Source organism: Diospyros lotus, chromosome 7, assembly GCF_014633365.1.
Source record: "Diospyros lotus cultivar Yz01 chromosome 7, ASM1463336v1, whole genome shotgun sequence".
Lineage (NCBI taxonomy): Eukaryota > Viridiplantae > Streptophyta > Magnoliopsida > Ericales > Ebenaceae > Diospyros > Diospyros lotus.
This window is the reverse complement of record NC_068344.1, coordinates 19,090,260-19,110,877: the sequence shown is the minus strand read 5'-3', so window position 1 is coordinate 19,110,877 and position 20,618 is coordinate 19,090,260. Positions and strand designations below refer to the sequence as shown.

Here is a 20,618-nt window from a genome sequence, read left to right as displayed (position 1 = left end):
AAAGGCTTGGAGAGTCTGTGAAACCATGTTTTCCTACACTGTTCATTGGTGCTTTACTTACATGATTTTGGGGTGTACTGTGGCTTATACCAGTCCTTGTGCTTCAGTTTTTGTGTGTTTGGAGGAGTTGCTTGTCGTTTATGTAAAATTTTGGCATCGCGTTTGTTATTCTTGTATATGTGGCATGAAAAACAAAGGAGAGATTTTGAGGGTGTAGAGAGTTTTATATTTTCTTTTAAGGGTTACAAACCTACACCGTTTCATTCTGTAGATTTATGGTCATTTTAGTCTTCATTTACACCATTTAGGAAATGATATATTAGGAATATACAACAATGATATGTTAGGAATGTACAGTTAAGTTTCCTTCTCTATTGATAGATGATTGTATGAGATTGATTGGAGATTAGTAGGAGATTAGAATTTGTTAGGGATTTCTTTTTCTGTATAAATGTATCCCTGATGAACAACAATGATGTATGAAAAATTATCGTTTCTTTTTCATGGTATCAGAGCAAGTTTAGGGTTCTTGTTCATTAGCCTTTCCCAACTCTCATCGTCGGCATTCCTTCCATCTCCGACATCCCTTTCAGCAGTTCCTCAGTCTGATAGTCATCTTGTGTGTCGTCCATCATCAAGAGGTATATATGGAGCAACCAACCACCTGGTTTTGTTGCTCAGGGGGAGTCCAATGTAGTCTGCAAACTCAAGAAGTCTCTCTATGGTCTGAAACAATCTCCACAGGCGTGGTTTGACAGGTTCAGTACTGTGGTTCAAACCTTTGGTCTCACTCGAAGTGAAGCTAATCATTCAGTTTTCTATTCTCATTCTTCTTCTTTATGTATCTACCTTGTTTATGTAGATGATATTGTTATCACAGGGAGTGATCAGGTTGGAATACAGAAGCTGAAGGAACATCTACATCAGCACTTTCAGACCAAAGACCTAGGTCGACTTCGGTATTTCTTGGGTATTGAAGTTGCTCAATCAGGAAGTGGTATCTCAGTTTCTCAGAGGAAGTATGCCCTTGACATCTTGAAAGAAACTAGTATGGTGAACTACAAACCAGTTAACACCCCAATCGATTCAAATGTCCGACTCTTGTTGGGACAGGGGGAGCTTTATTCAGATCCTAGAAGGTATAGGAGATTGGTAGGTAAGTTAAACTATCTCACAGTCACTTGTCCCGACATTGCTTTTTCTATGAGTGTAGTTATTCAGTTTCTCAGTTCTCCATGTGATTCTCACTGGGATCCTGTTATCCGGATTCTGAGATATATCAAAAGAGCGCCAAATAAAGGGCTACTCTATGAGGATAAGGGACACACATATTTGTTGTTATGTAGATGCAGATTGGGTAGGATCTTCTTCTGATCGTCAGTCAACCTCTGGGTATTGTGTTCTTGTGGGAGGAAATCTGGTTTCTTGGAAAAGTAAGAAACATAATACAGTAGCTAAATCTAGTGCAGAGGCAAAGTATCGGGCTATGGCTAATGCAACTTGTGAGCTCATGTAGCTTAAAAAACTCCTACAAGAACTCAAGGTTTGTTAAATGTCCTCTATGAAGCTTGTTTGTGATAGTCAGGTTGTCTTATACATTGCTTCCAATCTAGTGTTCCATGAGCGGACTAAGCATATTAAAATCGACTGTCACTTTATTAAAGAAAAACTAGTTGAAAGTGTTATTTTTACAGAATTTGTTAACTCCAATGATCAATTTGCAGATGTCTTCACCAAGTCTCTAAAAGGTCTTTGAGTGGAATATATTTGTAACAAGCTTGGTGCATATGATATCTATGCTCCAACTTGAGGGAAAGTGTTAGAATTATTAGTATAATTATATATATTGTAATTATTGTATGTGTGTATTTTATTTGTAATTAGATTAAGCCCATAAGTGTTTAAGGCCCATTATACATATTATAAATAACAAGCTAAGAGAGGCTAATCTCTTAGATTTTTCTCTTATAATTATTTTCTCACAGAATTTACTACAAGTTTTGTGTTGTAGTAAATGCGTTGTCTACTCTTGGGTTATTTTCTGCCAGTAGCTAGTCCAAGATATGCAGAGTTTTGAAATTGAACAAGTTTAAGGTCAGATAACCAAAGATAATGTTCCATTATTGTCAACAAATTTAGCTATGTGGCGTGGTTTATGTGGAAGCACCTAATATCTTGTTGTGATGGTTATGGTTGTTGTATTGCTGAGTGTTATGATTGTTGTATTACATTTGACTATGTGTTTAGTTGTTATTGTTAGTTGGTAGCTAGTAGCCTTTGCATTAGTACTTAAGTTGTGAGGCGGTTCTTTCTATTTTGTTATGAGCTGTATATATAACAGCTCACTGCTCTTGTAATGATTATTCTTGATCCTTAATACATTTTGCTCGAGGTATTCTTCTTCTCCTCGTGTCCTGTTTATTCTTTGTACCTAGGGTTTCATTACATGGTATCAAAGCCAATCATTCGTCCCGATAGCCTCAAATCAAGATCGCAATTCATTCTCCTCTCCCTCTCCTCATTCTTCCTCGTCCTTATCTTTTGCTTCTCAGGCCGATTTTGCAACAGTAGCGAAGGCCTTCAGCTTTATTCCTATAAAGCTTGACTCTAGTAATTACATATTTTAGAAGGCTCAAATACTCACCACAGTGAGGGCATTCGACCCGGTCTTGTTCCTCAATAAGGTGCCACCTCCACCAAAGAGTTTGCTTGATTCGGTTGGAGGCGAGTCTGTTGTCAATCCTGAGTGCCTAAGCGATGCATTCAAATCAACTCCTACTTGGATGGTTGTTCTCTACAATTGACGAAGAAGTTTTAGCGCAGGTGATTCATTGTGAATCATCTGACAAGGTATGGCTTTCTTTAGAGAATCTTTATGCTCGCCAAACGATAGCTAAGTCCTTTCAATTGAAATAAAAATTACAGTCAATTAGAAAGGATGATCTCTCTATAAATGATTATATTCTTAAGATCAAGACAATTAGTCATGCTCTGGTGGCAATAAGCGAGCCACTAACTGATAAGGACTTACTACTTGCCATATTAAACAAACTAGATTAGGAATATGAAACTGTTGTGAGCCTAGTGACTTATCAAATGGTCGAGATTGATTTGGAAAAATTCAATACTTTTAATGCATGAGCAAAGACTGTCTGTTAAGAATTCATCATCTATGGCTACCTTTTGATTCACTGAATTCTGGTATGCATGCACATGTTGTAAATCTTGCTAATGTTCCTACACAGAATAGTATTGGTTTTGGTAATAGCAGTAGAGGAGGTAACACTATGAGAGGGACTAGTTATATGAATAGAGGAGGACGAGGTAACATACGTGTTTACTGTCAACTCTGTGGGAAACCAAGACACTTTGTGGATAAGTGTTACCATCGTTTTGACAAAAACTTTCAGCGAGTTCCTAACCAGAGCTTTGGTGGTTTTGGTCAGGTCCAATGGTGATAATCAACTTAATTCAAGGGCTTATATGGCTGCTTTTAGTGACTCTAATGGTGCCTACATGAGTGAGACTAGTTCTATATTAGGTTCTCCCTATGGACATCCTCCTAAACCTTCTTCCTCTAATAATCTTGTTGCTCAATCTTCCTTTTCAGATCTCTCCTGGTTTGTTGACTCTGGGACAACCAATCATATTACCTTGAATCTGAACAACATGTCTCTGCATACTCCTTATAATGGTGGAGACAGAGTTACTGTATGCCATGGTAAGAAGGTGCCTATTACTCATGTTGGTACTAGTCGTTTATGTACTCATCTTAAACTTGCTACCTTTCTTTCTATTCCTAATGTTCTCCATGTACCTAGTATGAAGAAAAATTTACTTAGTGTCTCTCAGTTAACTCGAGACCATAATACTGTGGCTGAATTTCACTCGAATGTTTGCTTGATTAAGGACAAAGCTACAAGACAAGTGTTGCTTCGGGGACACCTTAAGGATGGGCTCTATCAGCTGCGACCAGCATCTTGGCCTGCTACTAATAGTGTTTCAGCCCAACCTCTAGCGTCCTTACCTGTTTCTTCCGTTGTGTTTCCTTTTAGTACATGTAATATTAGAAAAAAATGTAATAGACAAAACTCATTTAGTCATGAGCTGTCTAATGTTGTAAACGTTGCTCAAAGCACCAATGTTTATTAGGAATGGCATAATAAATTGGGCCATCCTTCTTTCCCTGTTCTCAATCGTGTGTTGAATAAAATTGGTGTATCATGTCCTTCTTCTAATTTGGTCTTTTGTGATTCTTATAAGATTGGCAAGCTTAGCCAACTTCCTTTCTCCAGTCATGATATCACAATTACTACACCGTTAGAATTGGTTTATTCTGATCTTTGGGGGCCTCCACCTATTGTTTCTGTTCAAGGGTTTAGGTGCTACATCATCTTTGTGGATGCATACACTAGATACACTTTGATTTATTCGTTAAAACTCAAATCTGATGCTCTATCTGTTTTCACTACCTTTCATAAATTTGCTGAAATTCAATTTCAATCTAAGCTTAGAGCTCTACAAACAGACAATGGGGGTGAATTTAAAGCCTTCCTGCCTTATCTTCATGCTAACGACATTTAGCCTAGGTTTACCTGCTCCCACACTCATCAACAAAATGGTGTGGCCGAGCGAAAACATAGACATGTGGCAGAGATGGGATTAACCTTGTTGTCTCATGCCCAAATGCCTTTGAAATTCTGGGTAGAAGCCTTTCAAACTTCTATTCATTTGATAAATCTGCTACCAGCTGCATCAATTAAGTTTTCCATTCCTTTTGAATTGATCTATCACAAGAGACCTAACTATCAGACCCTGCAACCCTTTGGTTGTGCTTGCTTTCCTTAATTTCATCCTTACAACAAGCATAAATTTGCCTTTCATTCTACCAAGTGTGTCTTCATCGGTTATACCTAAGTTGACTACAAGTGTTTGCATCCATCAGGGAGAGTGTATGTATCTCATCATGTGAAGTTCAATGCCAATGACTTTTTATTTCCTCTCTTGTTTCCTACTCCTATCTTGTCTAAGTCTCTGTATCCTTCTTTGGGTTCTTCTACTGGTTTTCTTCACTCAGTAGTTTATGCTTCTTCTTCAAAGTGTCATTGGACAGTACAATCTTCTGTAGCTCCAACATTGACCGACTCTCGGTCAATTTCTTTAGATCCTTCAACCACATCTACATCTCCACCTTCTTTAGTCCCACCTTTGTTTATTCCTTCTTCTGGTCCTGTTTCCAACCTTCCTAAGCCTAATGCAGCCCCAACTCCTTCTATCCATCCTATGCTTACTCGATTAAAGGCCAAACGACTTGTGACCTCTTCTCCTCATGTCCTAGTGAGTAACCTAGAACTTAACTCAATTCATGAGGCACTCTTAGATTCATGATGGGTTAAGGCCATGGAGGAGGAGGAGTTCACTGTCCTACAACGGAATCATACTTGGACCTTGGTTCCCATTTCATCACACATGAATTTAGTAGGCTACAAGTGGGTTTACCAAGTTAAATATAATGCTAATGGCTCTATCCTCAAATATAAGGCTCAGTTTGTGGCCAAGGGGTTTCATCAAACCCCTAGTGTGGACTATGAAGAAACCTTCAGTCCAGTGATTAAGGCACCCACAATTTGTGTTCTATTCTCTTTGGTTGTTACCTATGGTTGAGACATTCAACAGGTGGATGTAAATAATGCCTTTCTTAATGGGGACCTAACTGAATCAGTGTACATAGCTTAGCCTGAGGGCTTTATTGATCAGCGATTTCCTCATCATGTCTGTCGGCTAAATAAGTCTCTTTATGGGCTCAAGTAAGCCCCCAGGTCTTGGTACTCTAAGTTGGGAAAAGCCTTACAAAATTGGGGTTTTGTGAGGTCTACTTCTGATGCCTCCTTGCTTATTAAACAGACAACTAGTTATGTGCTTTTTGTTCTGGTTTATGTTGATGATATCCTCCTTACAAGCTCAAATTCCACAGCTCTTAACTCTTGTATTTGTAATTTGGACACTCAATTTGCTCTTAAGACCCTAGGCTTAGTGAATTATTTCCTAGGGTTTGAAGCCTATAGAGATACCAATGGTTTATATCTCACTCAATCCAAATATGTGGTTGATCTGTTGAAGAAGGTTGTTGTGCCAGATTGCAAGCTGTGTAGCACCCCTATGGCTGCTGGTGTTTCATTAACTGATGATGGGGAGACCTTTCCTAATCCTGCCCTATATCGGACTTTAGTTGGCTCACTACAATATCTTACATACACACGCCCAGACATAGCCTTTACAATTAATAAATTGAGCCAGTTTTTGTCTAATCGTAAGATCCAACACTAGTTGGCTTGCAAGAGGCTGTTGCGATGCCTCAAAGGTACTATAGGTATGGAGTTGGTTTTTACACCGTCACTAGATGACTTAACTCTAGCAGTGTTCGCTGATGCCGACCATACTGGTTGCAAGGTCACTAGGCGCTCCATCAGTGGGTTTTGTGTCTACTTTGGTCGAAATCTTATTGTTTGGGGATCCAAAAAGCAGTCAGTTGTTGTTCGCTCAGTTGGCGAGGCAGAATATCGGGTTGTTGTCCTTGCAGTAACTGAACTCATGTGGCTAAAATCTCTATTCTCTAAGCTAGGGTATCCTTGTTTGTCTACTCTTATTGTTTGGAGTGATAATCTTGTTGTCAAGAGCATGGCTGAAAATCCAGTTTTCCATTCCAGAACTAAACATGTTGAGATTGATGTTCACTTTGTGCGTGAAAAGGTTGAAAAGGGTGACGTGGAAATTAGATATGTTCCTACCTCCGATTAAGTGGCTAACATTCTCACTAAAGGGCTACCTAAGGCTCAATTTGAGTTCTTATGTGCTAAGCTTGGTATTCGGATGTCCCCTGTGTATACCAGTTCCTCTACGGCTACTTTGGCATTTGTGGAGTCTGATTTGAAGGGGGCGTGCGGAAGCACTTGTGAAGACCAAAATTCCTGATGTCTACGGAGTCTGATTTGAAGGGGAGTGTGGAAGCACCTAATGTCTTGTTGTGGTGGTTATGGTTGCTTTATTGCTGAGTGTTATGATTGTTGTTATGATTGCTGTATTACATTTGACTGTGTGTTTGGTTGTTATTATTAGTTGGTAGCCGGTAGCCTTTGCATTGGTACTTAAGTTGTGAGGCAGGTTCTTTCTGTTTTGTTATGAGCTATATACATAACAGCTCACTGCTCTTGTAATGATTATTCTTGATCCTTAATACATTTTGCTCGAGGTATTCTTCTTCTCGTGTCCTGTTTGTTCTATGTACCTAGGGTTTCATTACAATTTAATAGGTGGCTTTTGTTTATGTAGAATAGAGACAAATGTAGGACAAGTACACGACAAGATATGATTATATGAGCACACTGATACAGATGGTTCAGGAAAAAGAAAGAGTGAATAGATATAGTAGGGATGCAATCATGTATATGATAAGGTTTAATATCCTATGCTATGTTATTATGTAGGTAGTATAATTTCATAGAGGCATTCTTAAACTCAGTCCATTTTGAACTTATTTCCCAAACCCAACTTCTATATTAATGCACAACTTTATAGACCCAAAAATTATCATTATACTAAATTCTTGGGTGCTTCATATGCATTGTGAACTTATGGGTGGATTTGGGAAATAACTGGCTTTGAGAAGCTAGGTCTAAAAGGGATAGAGCTTTGGGAAGTCCTGGATTATATCAACTAGGGGTTGGTTAAAAGAAGAAAAAGAATTCATTGTCAGGTTCAGATCTTGACAAATGTTTCTCTTCTGAAATGGAGGAGAATTAGAGAGGTTTAGGAGGGAAATTTGAGAACAGAAAGGGAGGATATAGAAGAATTGAGAGAGAGAATGAGAGAGGCGGGAATTGAATTTTTGTATTGATCGATGTCCCCCTCTGAGCGGGAACAGGGCTTTATATATAGCCCTTTGCCAAAACTAAGCAAATCAATGTAACTGCCTACTTCAGGGTTATTACATTTAGGTCCTCTAAAAACAAACTACTTATAGTATTACCCCCCATAACCCTTATAACTTTCGGGCACATAACATTCATTTATCCCGTGAAGTCATGAGTACTCTTGGATTGGAAAAGAAGTTGATAGGTCGCTGGTGCACTAGACCTACCAAAGACGTCACAAGCAGCAGCATGCATGAAGATTAGAATAAGGGGTCAACACATGCAGGTGTAACAACCAGCATGTGCGCATGGGAGGGGTAGAATTGTAATCCACATGCTGAGGGAATAATTAGCATGTGCAGGGGAATTCAGTTAGAAGGGAGGTGAGGAGAGGTATAATTAGAGGGAAGGAAGAGAGTGAGGGGGTCAGTTTTGGCTGGGTAAAGAGAATTCTGGAGAGAAAGGGCCTCTTGAATGCCCTGGGTGGTTCTTGTTCTTGACTGCAATTCCTAATAGCTATTAATATTAGATTACTGTTTGGATTTTCTATCTGGAAACCTATCAATTTGGTATCAGAGCCATTCCGATCCTGATGGTGAACTTAACGGAGAGAGTGGGTGAATTGGAGTCGAAGACATTAGAGGCGATATCCAGGTGATGGAACGAAATGTGGTGGTGATGCTCGAACAGTTCGCTTTCATGCGAACGAAGTGGGATGAATAGGAGCGAGAGAGGAAAAGCAAGTCCAAGGAGCGAGAAGGACCTTCGGAATTCACCATGGATTCCGAAGTAACCCCTGGGGTTGTGGGAGGTCGCGACTTGGAAGGAGGAGTCGGGGGTGGGTACCGATCGGACATACGGGAAGGAGATTGGAGATGCCCATTTTCGAAGGAGAGAATCCAGATGAGTGGATTTTTTGAGCTGAGAGGTATTTTGTGGTCAATCAACTGACGGACTAGGATAAGATAGAGTCCGTTGCACTGTGTTTCGAAGCCGCGGCTCTGTCTTTTAGTTTGAATGGGAGACAAGGTGAAGAGGAATTTGGAGTTGGGAAGGCTTAAGCAAGGAATTCTGGGCAGGTTTCGCCCCACTCAAGAAGGGTTGTTGGAGGAGCGTTTCTTGGCTCTTCGGCAGGAGAGGACTATTAAGGAGTATCGGTTGTTGTTTGAGACGTTGGTCGTGGCTGTGCATGAGGTTCCTGAGGTGTTTTTGGAAGGCCAATTCCTAAACGGCCTCAAACTGGAGATAAGAGCTGAGATCAGGGTACTGCAACCACGGGGGCTCGATCGGATCATGGTGGTGGCTCAAAATATTGAGGACAAGAATGCGGCTCTTCAGAATTGCCATCGGGCAACCGTACCACCCAAGAGTGGGTACTCTATAGCACCAACGGTCACTAGTTGGATGTCCCCAGTACCAGCGAAGAGTTTGGGTTCCTCCCAAAAGTCCATGACCCAACCAGGGCCCCAATTTCACACCGCTAGAAATGGTGGAAGCTTCCCTTTTAAGCAGGTTTAGTGAGGCGGAGTGGAAGGCCAAGCAGGAGAAGGGCCTTTGCTTCCGTTGTGATGAAAAATATTCGACAGGCCATAGGTACAAAAACAAGGAACTCCAAGTTTTGATGATCTATGATGAAGAAATAGGCGAGGCGATAGGAGAGGAAGAAACAGTACAGGGGGGACGATGAAGAGTTGGGATATGGGGGGGGAAGTGATCGAGTTATCCATGAACTTGGTTGTGGGATTGAATACGCCACAAACGATGAAGCTAAGGGGACATAGAAGGGCAACCAGTGGTGGTTCTTGTGGATGGAGGAGCAACTCACAACTTCATAGCGTCCGAGTTGGTGCAACGTTTGAGTTTGCCTACGACAGAAATGGCTAGATATGGGGTGATAATGGGAATCGGGATGGCTGTACAAGGAGCGGGAATTTGCAAGGGGGTGCAACTGATCCTTGATAAGCTGCAGATAGTGGAAGATTTCCTTCCACTTGAGTTAGGGAGTTCGATGTCATTCTTGGCATGAAGTGTCTGGCATCGGTGGGGAAAATGAGTGTGGATTGGAGGAATCTGACCATGATGTTCCAGGTGGGGGGAATGGCCGTGTCTTTGCAGGGTGACCCTAGTCTAAGTAAGACATTAGTCTCCCTAAAAGCTATGATGAAGGTGTTTAAAGAAAATGGGGAGGGAGTACTGCTAGAAATAGGAAAGGCGGCTGTCGAGTTAAACGAATTGCAAGTGGAACTACCCTGGAGTTTAGAGGAATTATTGGCTGAGTTCGAAGGGGTTTTTTCCAACCCGAAGGGATTGCCACCCATTAGAAACAAGGACCATGCCATCAACCTTCTACCCGACACTCCTCCTGTTAGTGTTCGGCCTTACCGCTACCCTTATCTTCAAAAAAACGAGATCAAGAAGATGGTACGTGAGATGTTGGCAACTGGAATTATAAAGCCAAGTGTTAGCCCCTATTCCAGCCCGGTGCTGCTCGTTAAAAAGGACAGGGGATGGAGGTTGTGTAGATTATCGGGCCCTAAAAAAAGTAACAGTCCCCGACAAGTTTCCAATCCTAGTCATTGACAAGTTGCTAGATGAATTACATGGGGTTAAGGTTTTTTCGAAGCTGGATCTCAAATCTGGTTATCATCATATTTGAGTCAAGGCTGGGGATGAACCTAAAACTGCATTTCGATCACACGAGGGCCACTATGAATTCCTCGTCATGCCCTTCGAATTAACGAATGCATCAGCCACCTTCTAATCTTTAATGAATGATGTATTTAGGGAGTATTTGAGACGATTTGTGTTAGTATTTTTTGATGATATATTAATTTACAGCCAAGATTTTGAACAACATGCGCAACACTTGCGCTATGTTCTACAAGTGCTGGTTGAAAATCAGTTGTTTGCAAACAAGAAAAAATGCTCCTTCGAGCAGTTGGAAGTTGAGTATCTTGGCCACATCATCTCTCAGCAAGGCATGTCAACTGATCGCTGCAAGGTGCAAGCCATGGTGGATTGGCCCACACCTACATATTTGAAGGAATTGGGGGGATTCCTCAGTCTCACGGGGTACTATCGGAGGTTTGTAAGAGATTATGACAAGATGGCGTGGCCCCTCACAGAGAGACTAAGGAAGAATATTTTTTTCTGAGATGGGGAAGCTAAGCGCGCCTTCCAGCGGCTCAAGACAACGATGGTGTCACTTCCGGTTCTAGCACTACCAGATTTTGATCAACCATTTATCATTGAGTTTGATGCTTTAGCGCAAGGATTGGGGGCGATGTTGATGTAGAATTACAGGTCGATTACATACTTCAGCCACGCTCTTAAGCCATCGGAGAGAAAAAAATCGATTTACGAAAGGGAGCTAATGGCCATGGTGTTTGCAGTTCAAAAATAGAGGCATTACCTCTTAGGAAGAAAGTTCATTGTAAGGACGAATCAGAAAAGCTTGAAGTTTTTATTGGAGCAGCGAATGGTGAGCCCGGAATATCAAAGATGGATGATGAAGTTGATGGGGTTTCACTTCGAGATACACTACCACCCTGGATTAGAAAATAAGGCAGCGAATAGCCTTTCGAGAATCAGTCACCCGGCAACCCTATTAGCTCTAACGGTTCCAAAGGTGGTTTAACTAGATCAGCTCGCCCGAGAGGTGGAGAAAGATGCCTACTTACAAGGAATTATAAGGGAGTTACAACAGGATCCGACTTCCCGATCAGATTTCCAACTGGTGGGTGACCAGCTCCTTCACAAAGGGCGGTTGTTCCTGCCTAAGGGTTCTTCCCTAATTCCATTATTACTCCATGAGGGTCACGACGAAAGTGTAGGAGGTCATTCAGGGTTCTCAAAAATGTATAAACGAATTGCAGCGAGTGTGTATTGGGCTAGTATGAAGCGTGACATACGCCAATATGTGAGAAATGGTGACGTTTGCCAGCAAAATAAGTATGAATCTTTAACGCTGGGGGGTCTTCTACAACCTCTTCCTATTCTCGATCAGATTTGGGATGATATAGCTATGGATTTTATTAAGGGTTTACCAAGTCAGGCCATATGAATTCTATACTGGTGGTGGTGGACAGACTCAGCAAATATGGACACTTCATTGGTCTCAAACATCCGTTCACAGCAAGAGTAGTGGCTGGGATTTTCGTCAAAGAGATAGTGAGGCTTCACGGCATGCCTTGGTCTATTGTTTCGGATAGAGACAAGGTATTCATGAGTCGTTTTTGGGAGGAGTTGTTTCAGCTTCAAGGTACTAAACTTAATCGTAGCACGGCCTACCACCCGCAAACGGATAGGCAAACAAAGGTTCTCAATCGGACCCTAGGGACGTACTTGCGCTGTTTTGCATCAGCAAGACCTATGGGATGGTATGTATGGCTGTCATGGGCTGAATTGTGGTATAACACATCATACCACACTGCTTCAAAAGTAACTCCTTTTCATGGGAGGGAACCGCCAACCTTGATAAGATTTGACAAGGGAACTACCCTCGTGTTTGTAGTAGAACAGCAACTGATGGAGCGAGATTAAGCGTTGGAAGAACTCAAGGACTAACTGGAAAGAGCTTAAGCGATCATGAAAAGGGGGGCTGACCAGAAAAGAAGGGATGTGCAGTTTGTTGTGGGTGACTTCGTCTACTTGAAAATAAGGCCCTATCGAAGGAAGACCCTGGATGCCCGCTAATGAGAAGTTGGCTCCTAGGTACTATGGGCCATTTGCAATTGAGCAGAGGGTGAGGCCAATGGCTTATAAACTGGCGCTACCAGCACACTGCCATGTGCACCTTGTTTTTCATGTGTCACAGCTAAGAGAGGCCAAAGGAGAGGTGGGAGCAAGAGTGGAGATTCCCCACCAGCTGAATGCAGACTTAGAGATGAAGGTTGAACCAGAAGCGATGCTGGGAGTTCGACCTGGAAGGGGTTCTAACTTGCATGGGCTGGATGTCTTGGTATAATGGAAGGGTTTACCACCATTAGAGGCACTTGGGAGCCCTACAACATCATTCAGCAATAGTTTCCAACTTTTCACCTTGAGGACAAGGTGAAAGTGCGGGAGGGGAGTAATGATAGACCGCCGGTGCATTAGACCTACCAAAGACGCCACAAGCAGCAGCATGCGTGAAGATTAGAATAAGGGGTCATCACATGCAGGTGTAACAACCAGCATGTGTGCATGGGAGGGGTAAAATTGTAATCCACATGCTGAGGGAATAATCAGCATGTGCAGGGGAATTCAGTTAGAAGGGAGGTGCGGAGAGGTATAATTAGAGGGAAGGAAGAGAGAGAGGGGGGTCGGTTTTGGCTAGGTAAAGAGAATTCTGGAGAGAGAGAGGGCCTCTCGAATGCCTTGGGTGGTTCTTGTTCTTGACTGATAGCTATTGATATTAGATTACTGTTTGGATTTTCTATCTGGAAACCTATCAGAAGTTTAAAAGAAATATAATTTAGGAAATCCTGAGATTATACCAACTGGAGTTTGGTTTTAAAAAACTCATTGACCCCTGATTATGGAGCTTAGAATAGGTTCCCTGCTCCAGTTAAATCACTGTTGGCTATAGAAAATGAACTTTGATAAAGTCATGTAAATATCTCTTGAAATGCCTAAAAATGAATATTATAAAAAATGGATTTTGAAAATCAAATTACTAAATTATGGCACATGCCTACGGTTCTCTTTCTTTCTCTCCTTCTATTCCCTTGAAGGTGTATTGAGTGTGCATCACACCTTAACTTGTATCAGCCAACCCCCCCTCCCCCCCCCTTCAACCCCCCCAGGCAGGCCTGCCTAAGAGTCCATAGAAGGTGCACTACGTTTCCATGGCACCCCAAGTGCAGGGCCTGAATAATGTACAGTTTGTGACAAAACAATTATCCTCTCTCTCTCTCTCTCTCTATAAATACATATACACACACCAAAATATTCATCATTCACCCCTGCTACCGTCATCAGCAGCACCAAAATTCATCACATGTTAATCCTTTGTCCTTTATGATGACCTCTATGATCATTATGAACTGTAAACCTGCTATCACCAGTCTCCCTTTGTCGTAACAACCATGATACTTACCATTGTTCTCCTTTTCCAACTATACCACTCCGTCACCCCAAACCACAACCTCTTGGATCCACTGTCTTTGTGATCAACTTTATATACACAATATATATATATGTGTGTGTGTGTGTAGGAAATATCAACGCATGTGCATACTCCTATAATGTAGTATATGTATCAACAAGGATCTTCAAGCATTTGATGTGTCTTCTTGGAAATGTTTGGAGATATGTTTGAGGTGTGTGCCATTTTGGGTGGAGATACTCATTCAAACTATACCACTCCCGTCACCCCAAACCACAACCTCTTGGATCCAGAGTCTCTATGATCAACTTTATATACGCAATATATATATATATATGTATGTGTAGGAAATATGGATGTATGTGCATTCTCCTATAATGTAGTATATGTATCAACAAGGATCTTCAAGCATTTGATGTGTCTTCTTCTTGGAAATGTTTGGAGATATGTTTGAGGTGTGTGCCATTTTGGGTGGAGATACTCATTCCCACCACCCAACTTAAATCCAATAAAGTTTATACCTCCCCCTTTCTGAACATGCAAAAACTGAATTTCTACAACCTAAAAAAGTGAAAACTTCGTATACTCAAATTAAGCTCTCTTAGATGTCATATCATGGATGCTATGCATTTTTGCTATCCCCAACTCTTATTGCCCCATTACAGTATCATATTTATGGTGACGTTGCTGCCTCATATTTCTTTCTTACAAGTACAATTTTAATTCAATTATTCTCTTCAGAAAGAAGCTAAATCTTTCATATTCCTTTTGCACTGGCTTACTGAGATTGAAACATAGCCTTAAGTAGTCCCAATACTCCATGAATGAGACTTTAGTGAAAACAATGGACTGGACTATATCTATCTGTTTTGCATGTGAAACCTAAGTGACTTTTTCTGTACTTGTTTTCTGTCCTGGTTATTAATCAGTGAACTCAAGTTAATTGGACTGTGATAGTGTGTTTGATTTCATAGCCAAAAAATGACATCCCTAGTGCACTAGGTTCCCAAATTTGCGAGGTTTGGGGGAGGATTTATTTATATGCAGCCTTCCCCTTCCTTTTCTCTCAAGAGGCTATTTCCATGGCTTCAGCCCATGACCTGGTCACAAAGGAGCAACTTCACTGTTGCCACCAATGGTCACCCTCGTTTGATTCTCATAGTTCCAATTTTAAATTGCAAGAAATAATTGTGAACCAGGAATCATTTTTTTGAAAGAAGATTAGATTATATTATATTATATTAATGCATAATAGCAAGGCCTCTAATATGAACAAACCCAAAAAACCTGAACTAGACAGATTAGGTATACATATGAACAACCCCAAAAAGCCTGAACTAGACAGAGAATGAGATACTGAAATCAAAACCCCTGCGACGACAGAATGGCTACCAAGATACATCTAGAAATCATCTACCCTGGACAATGGAAATAGCCAGGAGAGACTGATGCCAGACAAATTTGAGCTGAAGCTTGATTGCACTGAATATTCAAAAACAGAAACATGACCTCGGAGGCCCATTGCTTCCAAGTTAACCACATTTGCCCATGAAAAGATGAAAAAACAAACTGCTTCTGCTCAACTAAAACCACTCATCCTTTAGGAATGCCTTCAAAATATCAAAGACACAGCAAAGAGAAGCTGAAGAAGACAAGGATTACCGTATTTCCAACCCCACCATAAACTGACTTCAATAAATGAAGACCCACGAAATCTGACCAGAAGTAGAACTCATTAAAACAGAAGATAGTTTGATTCTTCCAATCTGCTCAAGGCAAACATGCATCATTTCCTGACCCCTAACACCATAAGCCTTATCTATGATAGAATAAAAGTAAAATGAGAAACTTTGCATTCCCAACTTTTGTTGGTCACTCAAGGAGGTCATATTCTTGTTGTTTCCTGTCAATATTGTTTGGTTTACTGTGAACTTGAACCTGGTTTAGCTCAATCATTTTGTTGGTTGTCACGTTTTTGACAGAATGAAGGTTGAATCTGATATGCAGTCTGTACTATCTGATTTTCTTGGAAAGGAGAGACATAATTTCTACCACATAAAAAATGTTTCCCAGGTACGATTCTTGCAATAAGAGATTCTCAGCTTTTTCTTTAAACTGATTCCTTATTTTGTTACTGATGGCTAGCAAAAAGTTATCATGTTTGTAAGAGAACCCCCTCTCTCTCTCTCTGAGAAAACTGTAAGTATCTTTTCAGGTGAATTCTACAGAGAGACAAAGCAATGTTAAATTTAGTACAAGTGTTAGCAATCTACTCAAATCATGTGCATCCATAGAGCTATCTTGTATAGAGAGGACAATCAGTATCTTGGCTCCTGATCCAAACATTTATATCATGGAAGATGGGTTGCAGTGGTTTTTTTTTTTTTTTTTTTTTGAAGGTTTTAATTTTATATGAAAAGGAGGGATCTGTTCAGATCCTGATGCATTCTTCATTGGGCTTTGCCCAAATAATATACTCAACTAGGCCTCTTTCCCAACTACTGCAGTTCGCTGTGGTTATTTTTCTCCATCCTGTCAAAGCGATAATTTTGGTTAGACTGCAATATCTGTCATGCTTGTTCTTTTAGTTACTTAAACCTAATTTAATTTTTGCCTCCCACATCCACTAACATTATAACACTTGATATTGTCACCTTTTCTGACTGGAGCATCTTTGAGGTTCCACTTTGCATGCCCAAACTGACATTTCCTTTTATCTTCAATGGACAGTATCCTTATCACCTTATGGTGTCATTTAGTTCTTTCACACTGCTTGACATTTTCATCTTAGTTATATTCTGTTAGTAACTCGTTTATTTTTTCATCATTCCCCCCTGAAGTTTCTTCAATTCATTCTCTAATCATTGTTTAACTACACTAGTCTCATCCATTTCTTATATTTTACTGCACTTTATTTATAAAGGAGCCTTTCTTGAAAATGTTATCTGTGACACCTTACTAAGAATTTTCTTGTTATTTTTGTTTTCAAAAAGGAAAAAGAATATTTGCTAAATTAAGTGCAACGTAATTATGTTGTCTGACTTATCCACTATAGAATTTATATTGCTTCTATTTTAGAGTATTACTGTCTAGCATGGTTCTCTATGGAAAGTGATAACATCAAATGCATGCTGTGATTTTAATTTTTCAATAAGATTATCCCCCAAATTCACTTAGTATAAGAACTGGTGTTCACAGTCTTGTTCTGACCAGAATGGTATACAATGGAACATAAACAAATCATCCGGGGATAATTATAGGTTCTAGGATTACTCCCGAGTGGTCTCTGATCACGTATGGTCATGGATTCAGCTTTTGTCTCACGGACTCATATTCTAGGGACTTGGGATTCACTTGCACTATGTGGGTTGTGATCAAGCAATGATTGAAACCTATAAAGGCCACATATTCTGATTTCCCAGTGTGTGTAAATATTAATTTCTTTCAACATACCACGTAACCCCTATATTTTTCACTCATTTGGTGATTTTATATTTCCTTTTTTTTCAGTCATTTCTCTTGTGCTTTCCCCATATTAATTACATTTTTATTTCTTCCAGTTGCGTATGGATGATATCCCGAAACTGTTGGCGGAGTACAAACGGCTTCCATCTGATTGAATAACAACCTAGAGATCTTCTGTACGGACGTTATCATTAAACTCTCTCTTATAGAAAGTAAATAGAAATTTGGCATAGCATCCTGTGAGTTTTCTCCTGAACTAGTTGTCGTTGATTTTCTCTTTTCTCTGGTGTTGATTTAAATTGTGTGGTCTTGTTGTCAACTCAGATCAGGAAGCAAGTATAGGTTGTAATCTCATCCATAATGGAATGAAAGGGAAACAGCTTGTTGTATAACCTTTATGAAATAAAAATTGCTTGTTAGCTGTCAACTGAATGTGTGTTCATTTGATTGTGTTGAATTGTAAACCCACCATCTCATCTAAAAGTTTAAACTAGTAAATAGAGAGTTAATGTATCTCTTGTATGTGACTAGACTTCACCTGCATAATTGGTCTAAACACATGCCACCTCGACATGAAGCCTATGGCATTATTACTCACTAGCCAATGCCCATCCAACCTTTGCATAACCACACAACACCTTCACAGACAATTGACTATCGTTCGTTGCTTGTTAAATCTATTTGGTTGCATACCATTCTAAGTGACCTCTTAACGTGTAGCACATGCTATATAATAGCTCCTTCCTTGAAGTGTTCATAATACTTAGTATGCTTCCACTTCTATTGCTTATTAATCTATCTGAAATATTTATATTAGTTTTTTTTTTTTTGGATTTTAAAAATTCAGTTTTTGTACGACAACAAAAATAGTATTCAAAGCATTGGTGTTTGCCGAAATTTTTAATATTTTCAAATCATAAACAATTGAACCCAGAGCAGACCCAAACAAAATATTGGGTCTTCTTGGTTACAATTTCCATGTTTTTATTTTCTTTATTTGACTATTTGTAAAACAACTCATGTGGAGGGGCCATAATCCCTTGTACAACTTAAATTATACAATTTTATATACGGTAACAAAGCTCAATGAGTTGGATCAATAATCTTGCTGATCTCCTCCAGTTTCTCCATCCTCAATTTCTTACTTTCATCCACCAGCTGTAGAACACCATAGCAGAGAAAGCAAAGCTACTACATTCAAAAGATGTAAATGCAAATTGTTTCTTGGCAGGAAAATGGGCAGAAACAAAGGCAGAAGAAATTTTAGGGTTCCTTTGTTTGTGGGTTTTATGCTTTTGCTTACTCTTTGTTCATTATTTTTAGGTTTTTAAAAACTCGTTTTTATTTTCAGATGATTAGAACTTGTAGAATAAAAGAAAATATCTTTGCTGTTTCCTAAGTTTAAAAGTATTTTGTTATCAATTTTTTGAAACTTGTTACAGTTCATCAAGATGGAAGCATGCATGAAGCTATGTGATATAATGGCTCAGAATTTTTACCTCCATTAATGTGGCCGTGAGTTGAGCTTTTTCAGTGCTTTTTTCGTGGAAAGCTTCCAATGCTTCTTTGTATTCCTTCTCCTGTCCCCAGTTTGCAACACAAAAGTTTCTCTCTTATGATCAAATAATGATGTTTCTCATCCCCTTTATTTTAAAGGTTTTCTTCTTCACTTTAAACTGTTGACGTCCAGAGAAAATCAAAAAGAAAAATATATATTCTTAAAAGATCATGTTATAGGTACATCATTGTGTACACTTTAGGCCGCACGCATTATAAATGATAAAAATACCTTTCCGTACTTCATCGTCTAGCTTCACCATGCCTCAATGCCTTACCGCCTTAGGTGAGGGATATTTTACTCATGCGTCTTACCACCTCATGCTGTCTCACTTTATCGCTTTGAGTGAAGAGTATTTTAGTATCATTGTGTAGTTTAAAGTATACATAATAATATACCAATAATATTTTTCATTCTTAAAAAGGGTAGTAGTAGTAGTAGTAGTAGTAGTAGTAGTAGTAGGTACCTTCCTTTGGCAGGTGTGGCCAAGTGATCTTAGGTCTCTGTTAGCCGTGTCTATCCTCTTCCGAACTATTGCAGCTTCTTTCCTGGTGGGATCTCCCAATACTTGAAGCTCCTAACAAATCCAAGGATTTAGTTTGAATTAATCTTATTCTTGTCAAAGAAAGTTTGGGAAGAGATTTAAACAAGCTATAGCTGTGGGTTGTCCATTTAATTCTAATTAAAAGATATAAATGGGACACTTTCATCAAATTTATCTATCCAATGAGGGAGAGAGGGACAGCTCATATTTGAAGAGGTGATAAAATCCCATTTCACCAAGGCCCCAAGGCCACCTTCAATGCTCTACTTTGAGCCTATTCTAATACTATTTCAAATCAGTGCTCTACTTACTTCCATCTGTTCTAAAATTATTTTAAATTATCAGTTATGTTATGTCAAGTCTTAAGTAAATATGTGAGAGTCTATGGTTATAATTAAACAAAAATTAAAAGTTGGATCTTAGTCTTACTTCCCAAATTTGGGCTAAGCGCCTGGACTCTTGCTCGGCGCGGCCCAACTGGAGCTCAACCTTCTGCCGGACCTCCATCTTCCTCCTCTCGATCTCTTCTTCCCGAGCTTCAAACCCCGCCATCTGTTCCTCGCCTTCCGTCGACAGCCTCCCGCTATCGCCATTGCTTCCGGCCGATGGGTGGTTCATTTTCATGCTTTTCTTCCTGATCTGTTTCTTATCGCCGGCTGGCTAGCAAGCCGGTTTTATAATTTTATAGTCTACCGACTGTATAGATGTCCAAATGAAACTTTTCGTCATCTTCCCTCTCATTTTGCTTTTGCTTCAAATCTCTCTTTGCCCGCCACATGTTTGCTTCGTTGCCAAGGAATAAATTAGGCCCAAGAACTTACAGATCACAATTCTATCAGTTTTGGGACTAAATCGAAGCCACCCGCGAAGACTAATGATTTCTTCTTTTGTTTTTAATTTATGGACATCAATAATAAACCACATATTAATGAATTCGTATAATCGTCGTACGCATTGTAGCTTGCTTATTTTTCCTCAGTTAGTGTTGATACATAGATGCCAGTTGCTTGAAGGATGAGCAAAGCCAGGACCGGTTTACTTGTGGCCCACTTC

The 20,618-nt window shown here is 39.9% G+C and overlaps 2 protein-coding genes across 3 annotated transcripts in view; one reads left to right on the top strand and one right to left on the bottom strand.

Annotated features, from left to right (window-relative positions):
* LOC127806212 (protein GLUTELIN PRECURSOR ACCUMULATION 3) overlaps positions 1 to 17,890 on the top strand; it is a 79,762-nt gene extending 61,872 nt beyond the window's left edge. The window contains exons 15-16 of the mRNA XM_052343351.1: positions 15,981 to 16,071; positions 17,559 to 17,890. Of these exons, the coding sequence (XP_052199311.1) occupies positions 15,981 to 16,071; positions 17,559 to 17,618 (151 nt within the window). The 3' untranslated portion in view covers positions 17,619 to 17,890. The remainder of the gene's footprint in view (positions 1 to 15,980; positions 16,072 to 17,558) is intronic.
* A 58-nt stretch (positions 17,891 to 17,948) lies between these two features.
* LOC127806214 (uncharacterized) lies at positions 17,949 to 20,239 on the bottom strand. 2 transcript variants are annotated; one of them, XM_052343353.1, is made up of 4 exons: positions 19,995 to 20,239; positions 19,488 to 19,598; positions 18,963 to 19,043; positions 17,949 to 18,621 (listed from the first exon to the last, which is right to left on the bottom strand). In XM_052343353.1, exons 1-4 carry the CDS (start codon positions 20,187 to 20,189, stop codon positions 18,547 to 18,549), a joined length of 462 nt encoding a protein of 153 aa, XP_052199313.1. In that variant the 5' UTR covers positions 20,190 to 20,239; the 3' UTR covers positions 17,949 to 18,546. The 2 variants fall into 2 exon arrangements, with proteins under 2 accessions (XP_052199313.1, XP_052199314.1); XM_052343354.1 differs by lacking the exon at positions 18,963 to 19,043.
* Between the last annotated feature and the right edge of the window lie 379 nt (positions 20,240 to 20,618).

Excerpts from the sequence above, each read along its gene's own strand:
- LOC127806214 (XM_052343353.1), bottom strand. The coding sequence starts at position 20,189 with ATGAAAATGAACCACCCATCGGCCGGAAGCAATGGCGATAGCGGGAGG. Across the intron at positions 19,599-19,994 it reads GCTTAGCCCAAATTTGGGAA|GAGCTTCAAGTATTGGGAGA; the intron begins GTAAGACTAAGA and ends TGGATTTGTTAG. Across the intron at positions 18,622-18,962 it reads TCACGGCCACATTAATGGAG|CTGGTGGATGAAAGTAAGAA; the intron begins GTAAAAATTCTG and ends GGTGTTCTACAG.